The sequence below is a fragment of the Pyrgilauda ruficollis genome, unplaced genomic scaffold, assembly GCF_017590135.1.
Source record: "Pyrgilauda ruficollis isolate IOZ18807 unplaced genomic scaffold, ASM1759013v1 scaffold174, whole genome shotgun sequence".
Classification (NCBI taxonomy): domain Eukaryota; kingdom Metazoa; phylum Chordata; class Aves; order Passeriformes; family Passeridae; genus Pyrgilauda; species Pyrgilauda ruficollis.
The window spans coordinates 87,780-101,537 of NW_024516320.1; the positions used below are offsets into that span (position 1 = coordinate 87,780).

Below are 13,758 nucleotides of genomic sequence, written 5' to 3' on the forward strand. Positions count from 1 at the left end.
GTAGCTTATACCAAATGTATGGAAGTAACAGGCTCTGTATGTCTTTTACAAATTTAAATTTACTGAAGAAAATACTGTGTTGAGGAAATTTGTCATGTAAGAGTATTTGTGTGTTTGAATTTGGTGACAGATGGGCTTTTTGATGTTGAATATTGATGACCATGCATTAAGGTTCTCTTTGCAAAATATTGTTTTAAGGTAGATGTTTAGGAAGGTATCATAGTTAAATAGCACAAAAGGTATTTTAAAATTGTGCCTAAATGGCTTGTATCTTAATTTTTGGAGCTAGCTAAAAAATAAAAGTTGATATGAATTTTGTGTGTGATTCATGAAAATGTAAACACCTGTTTGGTGTCTGCTTGTCTTTTTAAGGGAAGTGGGAACAAATATGACACTCTACAAGAAGGATGTTCTGCCCAGATTCATAACGCAGTTTTGGACCAAACAAAACTAGATTTGCAGTTGCTTAACTATCTTGATGAAGACTGGAAAAGCGAGTACCATATAAGAAGCAATCTGCCTGATATCAGCTTCACAACATTTTACTGTGTCACAGAGCTGGATAAGACTGAGCTGGATATTGCTGTTCATATGACCTACACAACTGGGCAGATGATAATAGAAATTCACAGTCCCTACTGGATGGTGAATAAAACCGGTCGAATGTTACAATACAAAGCGGATGGTATTCACCGCAAGCATCCTCCAGATTACAAAAAGCCCCTCCTTTTTTCTTTCCAGCCTAAAAACTTCCTTCAAAATAACAAGGTATTGTATTTTGCAACCTGACAGCTCTGTACTCCCTTACGTTGTTGTATTGAAAGCGTTTTTGCACTTCGAAATGTATTTACTCTATCTTGTGCTCTGTGAAGAGAGTGAAACCTACAATATCTCTGTCTAAAACAGTGTTCTAAATAAGCGTGTAGTCAAATATGCTTGAGATAGGAAATTTACATTATCAGAGGTGTTAAGGAAGAGCTCCTCACTTTGAAAGAAGAAGTTCCCTGAAACGCTGTTTTCTAAAAAAACAAATTCCTTTTACATTTAAACTGCACCAATAAAGGTTCTTAATCCAAATAAGACATAAAATTCTGTAGGAAATGTAACACTGCAGTACTGGAGCAATGAATGCTACTTGAAAAATTAATACTTGCAGTGGTGGTTGACAGATTGGTTCTGGGTACATAGAATGAACGCTAAGGTTAAGTTCACCACTTGAGTTTCCTGGGTTTTTTAATGATGAATGTTACTGATGGATGAATGGTATGAAAGAGATTACAAGAGTGCATTGATTTTCCTTTTAAATTTTAATTATGATGTTTTCTAAAGAATCCTTATCTGATTGCTTCCTCTGGAACGTCTTGTACTTACAATGCTTATTCCACATGGGTTATAACTAAGCATGGTAGAAAATACATTGATGAGGTTATACTGGCAGTTGTTATGTCTTGATATTTTTAATAGAAACACCAGTATTTCAATTTATCCTTATGCATACTTTATATTTATAATTTTAAATGTTGTCAGTGACTTGTAAATTGAAAATTAATTCAGGGTGCTTCTTCACAGGTGCAGCTTCGGGTAACTGACAGTGAACTGTCTGATCAGTTTTCACTGGACACTGTTGGAAGTCATGGTTCTGTGAAATGCAAGAGTCATAAAAAGGAATATCAAGTGAGTTAAATTTATCTTTCAAATTAATTATTTTCAGGAGATACAAAGGGGGTTTAAAAAGTGTACTTAAAATAATATCTTCCTGTTCACAGGTTGGTGTCACCATAAACAACAGCAGTTTCAATATTACTAGAATTGTAACCTTCACTCCATTTTTTATGATTTCAAATAGAAGTAAATACACTTTGGAAGTAGCTGAAGAGGGCAAGGAAAAGTGGATTCCCATTGTTTTGCAACAGGTAAACTTATAATGGAACCTATTCCAAGTTGTGTCACTGAGGGGAAAAAACTGATTTGAACACTCTGATGGGAAATGTGAGCCATATATAGTGTTCCATGACAACACCTGCCTATACCATGCTTTTTCAGTAAATGATCTATGTCCTTTACCATTTCTCAGTGTTCCATTAGGACATACTGTAAAGGTGGTTTACGTTGTAATTGGAGTTTTTTATTCAGTCACCTTGTATCATAAAAGTATGAGAAAAAGACCTCTATTATTATAGAGGTCTATATATTATATTATTGTTGTATTATCTCTCTGCAGTGGCACTAGAGCTTCTGTTCAGTTTAGCAGTGGTATGTGGTGAATATTTTGGTTGACCTGGTATGCATGAAACCACTTTGGTATGGGGAGAAATTCCCTCATGTGATTCAGTTCAGAGTGATCCAAATGGTTCTTCAGGATCTAGTCTCACTTCTGCTACTAAGTGCTCAGTGCATACTTCCTAGAAAGAGATCCCTGGCCCTCAGGCCAAGTGGTGTGAAAATGGGTTTAGGGCTTTTGTCTGTGCTGCAGAGACTGTTGCAGACTGAGTGTGCATCTTGGCAGTTTGCACAGCAGTATCACACAGTTATGTTTTTTATGTGTGTTGGGTCTTGAGGCCATCACGCCTTCTTGCAGGACAGGTAGGAAAAGCAGCGCTTGTTTGGGGTACTGTTGGAGGTTTCTTCAAGCTCTAAGTGATCTGAAGTGAAATCCTTCCTCTTCCCATTCTCCTTCCTGCTCCCCTTCCCTTTGACAAAAGCATTATCCAAAACAGTTTAGCCTAAAAAATAGTGTGGTTGAAGGGTTGAAGGCCCAGTTGATTTCCTTTAGAATCCTAGAAGTACAGGATTGTTAGGCTTGGAAAAGGTTTCTTAAAATAATGTATCAAGTCCACCCACAAACCTGGCACTACCATAAATAAATCACCACAAAAATAAATCCCCAAATGCCATATCCGTAATTTTTTTTAACACTTCCAGTAATGGTGATTCAATCACTTCCCTGGGCAGTCTATTCTAATGCCAGACCTTCCCTTTAGTGAAGAAATTTTTCCTCATAGCCGCTTTAAATGTCCTCTGCTGCCATCTGAGGCTGTTTCCTTTGTCCTGATGCTTGGAGACCAGCTCTCACTTTGCCATATCCTCCTTTCAGGAAAGTTGTAGAGAGTGATAAGGTGGTCTCTGAGTCTTCTTTTCTCCAGACTGAACAATCCCAGCACTCTCACCCACACCTCCTAGGACTTGTGCTCCAGACCTTTCAGCAGCTCCATTGCCATTCTTTGGACACACTCCAGCACCTCAATATCAGCATTGTAAATACTCCAAGTGGTTACTAAAAATGCTTGCAAACCAAATTGCAAAAGTTAAAAGAATATGTTCAATGAGATTCCTAAGCAGATCTTTCTATTACTTTTTTGGTACCTTCAGTACATGCTCCTTAGCTGTGTATATTATCTTTAATGATACAGTCATTACAGACATGCCATTTAAATAGCATTATTTCAGTTACTGAAATTGATATGTTGTTCCATTGTTATTTTTGTTAAATGTGCATAAAAGTGTAGATCTTTAGATGTTGCAATCACTTCAGCTTCCCATTATGCTTATAATTTTCAAAATAAGCTTTTTTGCTTTTACTCAACAATGGACTGTTTGACATATGTCTGCCTGCCTGTTATTTCCTAATATTCTTATGTTCCTCTGAATCAAGGTTTTTGGCTTGGCTGTACATAGTTTTTGAATTCTTACATGTATGATTCTTCCTCTATTGCTAAAGGTCTGAAATTACCACATCACTGTAGTAGTGTATGTGTAGTAGTGTGGGCAACTTCATATCTAGTTTCTTACTCTTAGGAAGTATGGTCAGATGGTATTACTTCTAGTTTTGTGGTTTATATTTGATATATCTTTGCTAATAGAATAAGCTAAAATATTTACAAAAAGTTTTGAAATTTCTGCAAAAAACTACTCAAAGGTAGTAGTTTTGGTAGTTGAAATACATGTGGCATATATCATCTGCAGATTTCCCATGTTGGCTGTTTTATTTGTATGCTTACAGGATTTTTCTAGTTTGTCCTACAAATGTCAATGTTTCTTAGGTGCTTCATAATTGTATTGATTAATCTTAGTCTTCTTTCAATAATAAAATATCCAGGGAAGACTTGTGGATCTTAGGATCATTCCTAAAAACTTATAAAAGGTTTGATATGGCAGTTTACCAAATAGGGGAGTACAGGTCAACAGAAGAATCTGTATCCCCTTCTAAAGCCTGTTTTCGCATTGTGTCCATATTTTTCCCTTTGATAGACAGTCTCTAAAAATCCATGTTGTGACAGCTTGGTCTGCCAGGGTTGTTCTTTTGTAATTCAGTTGCCTAATCCAATATCCAATATTTCATCTCTTGTAAATGTAGATAGTATCAAGCCTTTCTTGATCTGTCTTTGGCCTATCTCTGTTCTTAATCCAGAACAATTTCCAGGAGCAAGTTGATCCTGTTGCTGAGATGAGTAGCTCTGCTATTCTGATAGTCTAGATTTTTTTAAATTAATGCCTGTAATTTTTTGAGTATTTCTCGTACTACTCTCTTACAGAGATCTATTAGGTAAGAGATCTTCAAAAAATAAAGCAGCTTGCTGAAATGTTAATGCATATTTTGGCTTGCTCCTTTCTCCCACTATTCTATTTTTTGTCATTTTATGTTAAGCAGAGAATTTCCTGCTGATTTTTTTTTAATTCACTCTTCTTTCTTAGTGAAAGATAACTTGTATTTTCAGGAAAGAAAGCAATTCTTATGTAGAACTAATCTTTGAGACATCTTCCCTGTCCCATCTTTCCCTGTGGAAGGTAGTAAATATATCAGAGACCTTGATCACTATTTCTAGAAAAATCCATTGTTCTTCAAAGATTGCGATAGAGTTTATTGGACAGTGATTAGTGTGCAGTGGTTTGCTAAGGACAGTCCTTTTAATTATGTGTAGTGCAAGGCAGTTGATTCAACAAATATCCTTAGAGAAAGAAGACATTGCTGAAGACTGTTCATAAGAGCAGTGCTAAATATAAATTAAAGATGCCACTGTGGAAGCAAAATTGTTGTATAAATATAACATCTGGTGAAGCACTTAGCAAGTGTGTGGTAAAAGGCTTGAAAATTACATCATTATGTGACACAATCGCTGGCTAAAATCTACTACAAAAATTTGTCAATTCCCTGTAGTTGATTCTGTACTGTCTTGTTTAGCCAATCTTTTTTACTTATTTGGTTTGTATTTTAAACTTCCATGTATTGTGGACTGGTTCTCCTTGAATTTCCTCTGGGCTCAATTAATTCCATGTTGAGACTTACATGCTGTGTTTTATTGTCATTTACGGCACAATTTAAATTTCCTTTGTCTTTGGGATACATATTGATGTAAATTACACCTTCAATCTTACCGTTTAACTATATTTTTTTCCTTTGTCTTCCTGCTTCCTGTGGTGTGAGAAACAATGGGAAAGGGAACTTAGTGGCATGGTAAGTTGGTGAACTAGTCTTTCACCACTGAAGAATTAATTTAGGATTCAGATGCAATTAAATATGGACATCCAATTCCTTAAACCATGTTAGAGTAAAATGATTCTAGAATTTTGGATGCTGCATGGTGATTCAATTTGAAGTACAGGAAAGATGGTCTTTCTAAAAACACTTTGGCTGTTGATAGCTGAGAGTTACTGTTAGTCATAGCTTGTTCTTGTGGCAGGACTTAGTTAAGGACTTTTCATTAGTTACAATTAAAACTTTTGTCTTCGCTGTCTCCTAGTTGTGTCTATTTGACAAGTAAACTATTGAAGAGATATTGCCTTTGAGATTTTTAAATCCATAATGGTTATGATTTCAACTGTGACTGTGAATAGCACAAGATGCTCTCTGATTTAGCTGCCTGATGCTCTATACTGTGTGTTTTATACCCACATACATATGTGTGTATATGTACTTTTAAATAGATATGAAACACTCTCAAAAGGACTGCTAATAGCTGATGTCCTGTGTACTCAAGTTACCCTGGGATGGCATTTATGCTAATACCCCATTTTGTCATTCATTTTCACTTTAAAATTGATTTGAAATTTATACTTTTTTGGGAAAAGGTCTGCTGATGGAAGAACACTTCCATCTTTTTTATTTTACCAAGCTTGGCCTTTTCAATGTTCTAGTTATTTTATACTCTGAATTTTATGTACTTTATCAGTTTTAAATGTGCTTCTTTTTGTGAATATTAAGTCTTACTGTTTCCACTTTAGCCCCTTAACTCCTCACTTTCTACATTGTAGTCAGAATTATTTCTTGACTTCCTTTCAGTTTACTGTATTCAGGTAAGTGATAACTTTCAGGTTTTTTAACAGGGTTTGTGATCCTAATTGATGCACTTTTGGATAGATTTTATTAGATGAATTTTGGGCTAATGTGAATGGCATTTAAAGCCTGATTTGTATTCTCACTTTGAAATTTCTGATTTGTCTTTTCTAGTGCATTCCCTTTTGGCCTGAAAACGATGCCAACAAACTGCTTGTTAGAGTTGAAAATTCTCATCTCCCTCCAAAGAAGATAAATTTTGATCAGCAAGAAAACTGTCTTTTACTGCATTTGGACAATAAGGTAACATATTGCCTTCCATGTTTACATGTTAGGTAAAACAGCATAAATCACTTTTTCACTTTCATTCTCAAAAGTTTGTTTTCCCATGCTATCAACTATTGCAGAACATTATCTGAAGATTATGTTTATTCAAAAGCATTCTCATGCTCTCTCTTTTGTGTGTGTACAAACAGATGTAAGTAAGTATTCTGTTTTAAGTGCTTCTCTGGGGAGCAGTTTTACAGGAGCTTAAATACAGATTGTTTTGCAAGTATTCTTTGTGAGAATTATTAATATTAGTTCTAAAGTAACACTGAGTAACTTTGTCTTCACTAAATTTACTTGTATGTTGCAGATAGTCTCATCTAGAAGTAGTTTTTAAGATTAAGTAGGTGAGTAATAGTATAATAATAGTAGTAGCAAAATGTTCTTGAGGGCATGAATGCGTATGCTTGTAATAAGGAAGGTTACTCTACTACCAGTCTAACCTTTCACGATACAGAACTCTTCCATAGTTTTAGTTACAAATTGCAATACCTGCTACCTAGTATTTAGATCAAGGAAATATTTTGAAGGTATGATAAAACAGCTGGTTTTACTACATGATGGTTTTATCTCACAATGAGAGGAAAAGTTCTTCAAAATATTTAAATTACATTTGCTTTGCTGTAAATCCATTCCACTGTTTTTTACTTTATAATTTTTTACAACTGATAGCTTGGAGGAATTGCAGTGGATGTTAATTTGACTGAACATTCTACGGTGATTACCTTTTCTAATTACCATGATGGTGCAGCTCCATTTCTGTTGATAAACCATACCAAAGAAGAAATTATTGAGTACGGACAAAGGTATGTATGAAGAGATTTAGTGTGGATGTTTGCATGGAGACATATGAACTGTACTTTTGTATACTGTAAGCATGCATTCTCTAAAGAAGACTGTTTTGAGGAAATGGCTGTCAAATTTTGTCAGAGCACCCAAAAATCTCTTCCTTGGTAAGTTGAAGACAATGAATTGTTAACAGTGTTATATAGTGCTAGGTGGTTTTACAAGTGAGCTGTTTTGTGGTGTCGTTTTATATGAATTTTGTGGCCTTATGACATCTACGTTCCTCGTGGGGGGTAAAGGATATTCTTTTCTGGAACCATGCAGGTGCTGACTGTGCAGAATAAGTAATGGAAATGTAGCTGAAAGAATGGTTCAAGTTATGTGAGATAGGTGATGAGGTAGTTGGTTGAGCCAAGCCAGGACAAAAGTAAGATAATTTAAACAAATACTAGTTTTCTGCAATGAGTGAATATTTACTTCTGCACCTGAACACAGTTACACTGTTTTCTACCTGTAATGTTTTTTGTAGTGCTTTGCTACTGTATGCAGATACTGTGCAATACTGAGAAGTGTATACCTGCAGCATCCTTGAAATATTTCTTTCTAAAAGCCAAACAGCCTACTCTTCTTCCTTCAGTTAGTCAGAGCAGTGTTGTTTAAAGATTTTTACTTGGAAGGTGGAAGAGTTGTTAGTCAAATCCTGTTTGCTTCCTGTTTGCCTGAAGAATTATTGTTTGGTTTGGTTTTTCTCTGTAAAGATCAGTAATTTTTACCTTTTTAGATGAATCATGGGAATCCCTAGTGTCAGTTTAATTAGAACAGAGAACAATGTTTCGAGTGGAAGGGCCTATAATTTAGTCCAGCTGCCTGATCACTTCAGGTTTGATCAAAAGTTAAAGTATGTTATTAAAGGTATTGTCCACGTCAAGGGCTTGGGGCATCTCTTGCCTCTCAAGAACGCCTGTTCCTGTGTTTTGAAAGAAAATCTTCCTAATGTTCAGCCTAAACCTCCCCTGGCACAGCATGGATGCAGGGGAATGGTTCAAATCACTGGATCCCAGCAAGCAGAGATCAGCATCTCTTCACTTCCTCTCCTGGCGTAGCCTTCTTTCAGAGAGCTGTAGAAGACAATTCTGCCAGTTTTTAACTATATGTGAGGGGGAATGGAGTTTAAAGCACATTTGTCTAAAAATGTTGATCACAAAGGGGGGAAGAAAATGAGTATATAAAATCTACTGTATATACTTTATTTTTAAAATATATGTATGTATATTAAAGTACAAGTCCTCATTCTTATTACTGTTCTGAGAATGTTTTTGTGCATGTGTTTTCATGCATAATGCTATTTTTGTTCTGTTCTCATTACTTGAAAATATTATTAGTGTTCTTTTTGAAATGCTAGAATGCAAATGTCATTGACACAAAATATTCATTGACATTTGAATTTAAAATTACTTTGTTCTAGCTCCCTCAGTGAATTGGAAGACTGCCTTCAGCCAAATAAGGCAGTGTTGTATACCTGGGCAGACCCAACAGGATCTAGAAAATTAAAATGGAGGTGTGGAAATAGAATCGAGGAAATTGCCGCAAAGGAGGTATATTTTTTTTATCAAAAACTTATTTTAATGGTGTCTAATTTTGTATTTATATGTCCGTTCATCAGTGTATGCATGAAACTTGAGCTTGTTCAAGTAAGCAGTCTTCAGTTTAAAAGTGTCAGAGTGTGTGTGTGGTGAGAGGCTGTCATAAAACTTAGTAATTATTTTTTTTCCTGTACCTTAAAAAAAAGTCTTCCATTGTTGTGTGCTAAGACTCTGGCTTTTTTTTTTTGTGAAGTAGAATGATAATGGAGTTGTAAAAACTTTTCCTCTCATTTGTAGGACAAAATGGAAGTCCTCAGAGTGGATTCTAGAAAAGTGGTCTATTTAATGTCATTTTATGAAGGTTTGCAGCGTATTGTCCTGTTTACTGAAGATGAGAATGTATTTAAATTGACATACGAAAGTGTCAAAGCAGAACTAGCAGAACAAGAAATTGTTCTGTCTTTGCAAGATGTTGGAATTTCATTGGTTAATAATTATACAAAACAAGAGGTGTCCTACATTGGAATTACAAGGTAACTTACTTTGTGTGCAACAGTCTAAAATGTTTAACTTCAGGTATTTTCACTCTATGAATTTCATTTTGGCTTGTGCTGAAAGAGCAAATAGAGGTCTGGGTTAATAATGTTCAAACCTAATCACTATATTTTCCTGCTGCCAAGAGAAATGCTTTCACTATGTTTTGTTCTAATGCATATGCTAACTGTATTTAGATGTATGTGGTTTTGGAACATGTTTTTGTAACTCTGTGTGGCAGACTTCCCAAAACACTGGACAGAAAATATTTCCTGTCCACATAGTTTGAGAAGTGATAATAGAGTTTTAAGGAGCAGGGTCTGCTAATAGTTTGTGTCACTGGGTTTTATTATCTTCACTACAGAAACAGCTGAATTCCGCGTTGGAAATTTTGATGCAAAAGCTCGTAGATCCCTTTAGTTTTGGTTGATTAATTATGATGATCTGTAGCTCTACTGCTTGCATTTCCTACTATAATTATACATTTCAGATGGAAGCAGAAAAGAAATCAAGTAATGCTTTGCAATCCACACCCTTCTTTTTATTTAATTATGAGGTTGACAGAGCGAGAGTTTTTTTCTTGATTAATTCTTTGCACTTTACTGGAAAACAAACAAGCGTGAACTTCTCATACACATAGGCTCCACATAATCATATCCATAATTTACTAAGAAAATTCCAGTCCTTGCCCTCACCTGAGAAGCTGTGCTCTGATATTTAGGCAGTGGAAGCACTCGATTAAAAGTGGCAGCTGATTGCCAAGATTCACAATAGTGTAGAGATTTCACTACATTGGTTTTTCTTTGAAAATAGTCATCCATAGTCATTAGTCTAGCAGTGCTTATAGTTAGTTTTGTTTTCTTGTCAAACCCTGATGAGATGTCAGATTTCTTCACAATGGGTGGCAGTACTGTTGAAATTTGCTTCGTATTTTTTAAGAGCAAGAAAAAAACCCCAAAACCCAAAAACAAAACCAAAAAAGGTGTAAAGAAAAAAAAAAAACAGGGGGAAACTCTCAGCAATCAACATAGCACTCTTTTTTGTAGTTGTTGTTTTGAACTTCAGCTCACCTTTTTTTTTTTTTTCTGCCATTGATGTTATCAACAGACACAGAAGTAGCTAAAAGAGGTTAGGTGGCTGTGTCTGGAAAGCTATATATTTGTAGGCTAGAGAGTAATTTGTGAAAAGAAGTACCTTCAACCTGCCTGATAGTGCTGTTTTGAGCTGTATTGTATGCATTAAGTTTGACTGTAGGGTGAAATCATGCACAGAGCTTTTCACAGAAGCAGTGGGAAAAAGTCTAATGCCCTTTAAGGTTGTTTAATTATTTGCATTAATGAAACTGAGAGACAGAAGAAAGGATAACATTTTACAAAACCAAACAAGAAACAAACCCAAAACTCCCACTGTGAAATCAGTAGAAGAAACATGTAAAACAAAACCACCTCTTGATTTTAGATGGAAAGACTAAATAAACAAGCTGTCAAAAATAAGATGCAGTGCAGGAGGCATCTTGACTTGGGCTATTCAATTTGTAGTAAATTTAAAATGCCCAAATAAATGCAGGACTATAAGCAGAAAACTGCATGGAGATTGTAGGACAATGGATGACAGTACTGCTTCTTTGATAGAGCTTCCTTTGTATCACTACATACCCATCTTCCTCAAAGTGGTGAGTTAAACAGACTTGTTAACTTTTTCTTTTCCTCATCATAGTGGAGAGACTGGCTTCTGCTTAGTTCCAAGAAGACAGTGCATGGTTTGGGTCACTTCTGTTTTCTACAGTAGTTGTTGTGGTTTCTCATTCCCTAGTTACAACATACTAAAAGTCACTGAAGTAGGTGTGTTCTTGAAGGCTTGTTTTCAAAAAGCTAATCCTTCTCTTTTGGTTCTTTGTTTTGTTTTCAAAGTTCTGATGTGGTGTGGGAGACAAAACCCAAGAAGAAGTCAAGATGGAGACCAATGAGTGTTAAGCAAATTGATAAATTAGAACAAGAATTCAGAGATTACAGTGAGCCAAGTCCTTCAGAAAATAAGATTATTGAGTTGGAATCAAATGTTTTGGTAATACTGATAGTTCTCTAATTCTATTACTTATATGTATACACAAGAAAAAGATAATATATCAATTTTGCTGTCTTTGATAAAACTTACGGTAAAATTTTAGATGATTGATTTATGTATTCCATTTGAAAACACTTCTTTATCTCTGTATTAAAAAAATGCAGGAAAAATTCCACAAACTTGATATATTGCTCCAATTGATATTTCAATATATCAATTGATATTGATATATTTTTGTTGTTAGTGCCTGACTTTGAAATTGAGGTGTAACATTTTTGAAGGTTGTAGTATTAAATGTGCATAAAACTACAGTGAGGAAGGTTTGCATTTGGTTCATATGTTATGCCAGTAAATGTGTTAGCTTGGGGTTGATTTGTTTGTTTGTTTTACCCTGAAATCCTGTATTTTTAAAACAGCTTGTTGTGGAATGATTTAGCTGTCATTCAACCCCATAAAATTGACAAAGAAATTTCAGAAATTATCTGGAATATAGAAGCACATTATGCTCCAAATGTTCGTTCCTTGTGTATGGTTGAATTCTAGGCACTCATTAGAAATGTACTGTAGGAAAATAAACACTGGATAGATAAATAATGCTTATGTCAGTCATAGTCCATTACACTGTTCAGCTGTTCTTCTGGATAGCTATGTGGTAAATGATAGTAACCCCCAAATAATGCACTGTTTTGTAGTTTTATTTCTATTTTTAATTTATGGCAAAATTTGTTTGCTTTAATAGAGGAAAATTATGACATCTAACTTAAAAGGTACAGAACTTCTACTGCTAAGCTATACAATATTGGTGAACAGTGTAAATTTTTAAGTATATTATATGGAGCAGGATTTAAAAATACTTGGCATACTAAATTTTCTTTAATAATAATACAACAGGTATGTTTAACTCCTAATGGAATGAACATGACAATTCAGCAGCCAAATGAGATTCCTATCAGAAGAAATTATATGCCAGCTTTAAAAGTGGAATACAGTTCCTCTGCACATCAGAAGTCTTTCAGAATTCAAATTTACAGGATACAAGTGAGTCATGTCAAAAAGTCGTTGTTATTTATTCTGAAAGAACAACTTTTATGGAAACTTGGGTTCATTTCTAGAATTGTTTGGATTTCTCATGTTTTCAATTTAATAGCAGTCATTGGCTTTTACATCAGTGCTTCTCAATCTTTGAAAATACTACTTAAGTACTTCTTGGGAAAAAAAAGGAAGACAAATGTGACTGTTCAGAAAAAAAATATTTGGCATTCATCTTACTTGCTTTTTCTTGGAACATTTCTGTATGACAAGCACAAAGAGAGGTGAAATTTCTTGTCTTGTTATGCTCAATATTTAAAGAACAAATACTTTGCAGAACTTTTGCAATTTAAAGAAGCTACCAATTTAAAGAAGCTTTTCTAAATTATTAGAATTTGATTATTAGATTTTGAAAATAGTTATATTTTAAGTACAGTAATGGCTTTTTCTGCTTGTGGATTGGTGGAAGACCACAGGTAGAGATAATATCTCTAGAGTTTGTCCTGGTTTTAAAATATTTCACTATTGAAAAGCTAATGTGCTACACCTTGTCCTGTCCTTACCCCTGCTAGATACAAAACCAGATTCCTGGAGCCATATTTCCCTTTGTGTTCTATCCTATTAAACCTCCAAAGTCCATCACCTTGGATTCAGGTTTGTTCTAGTTTAACATAATCCTTCCTTTTAAAACAAAAGATAACTTGCTTGTACTGTAGTTAATAATTTTATCAGATTTATCACTTTTATCACTTTTATCTCTGCATGAGCTTTCTGACTACAGATAATACCAATAATAATGGTAGAAGTAAGGAAGTAAGTTACCTCTACATAGAAGATATACAGAACACTTTCAACAGTTAGCAATTAACAGAAAAAAAGAAAATGTATTTTATTTGTCATTATCATACCTTTTAAGAACATCTTTTTGGCACATTACTTAATTGATTGTGGACAGCATATGACATGAAAGTTACTTAATAAACTTAAAAGGAGATTTTCAGTTCAGACTACCACTAAAATTTAATGCTGACTAATATATGAGAAGACTTGTCTGTTCATAAGATAAGTTTTGTTAATTTTCATAGTAGTGAATCTGTTGAACTGTTTCTGAGCTACTTACATTTTGAGTTTTGGGGCAGTGGGGATTCACTTGTCATCTTTAGT

At 34.7% G+C, this 13,758-nt stretch overlaps 1 protein-coding gene across 4 annotated transcripts in view; it reads left to right on the plus strand.

Annotated features, from left to right (window-relative positions):
* VPS13A (vacuolar protein sorting 13 homolog A) overlaps nt 1–13,758 on the plus strand; it is a 106,034-nt gene that overhangs the window by 68,497 nt on the left and 23,779 nt on the right. For 2 of the 4 annotated variants that reach the window (XM_041464203.1, XM_041464205.1), the window contains exons 48-58: nt 373–768; nt 1,570–1,674; nt 1,767–1,913; nt 5,423–5,452; nt 6,446–6,574; nt 7,271–7,404; nt 8,850–8,979; nt 9,265–9,500; nt 11,412–11,565; nt 12,457–12,603; nt 13,167–13,248. In XM_041464203.1, coding sequence (XP_041320137.1) covers nt 373–768; nt 1,570–1,674; nt 1,767–1,913; nt 5,423–5,452; nt 6,446–6,574; nt 7,271–7,404; nt 8,850–8,979; nt 9,265–9,500; nt 11,412–11,565; nt 12,457–12,603; nt 13,167–13,248 — 1,690 coding nt within the window. The remainder of the gene's footprint in view (nt 1–372; nt 769–1,569; nt 1,675–1,766; nt 1,914–5,422; nt 5,453–6,445; nt 6,575–7,270; nt 7,405–8,849; nt 8,980–9,264; nt 9,501–11,411; nt 11,566–12,456; nt 12,604–13,166; nt 13,249–13,758) is intronic. The other 2 variants (XM_041464204.1, XM_041464206.1) reach the window with 2 other exon arrangements.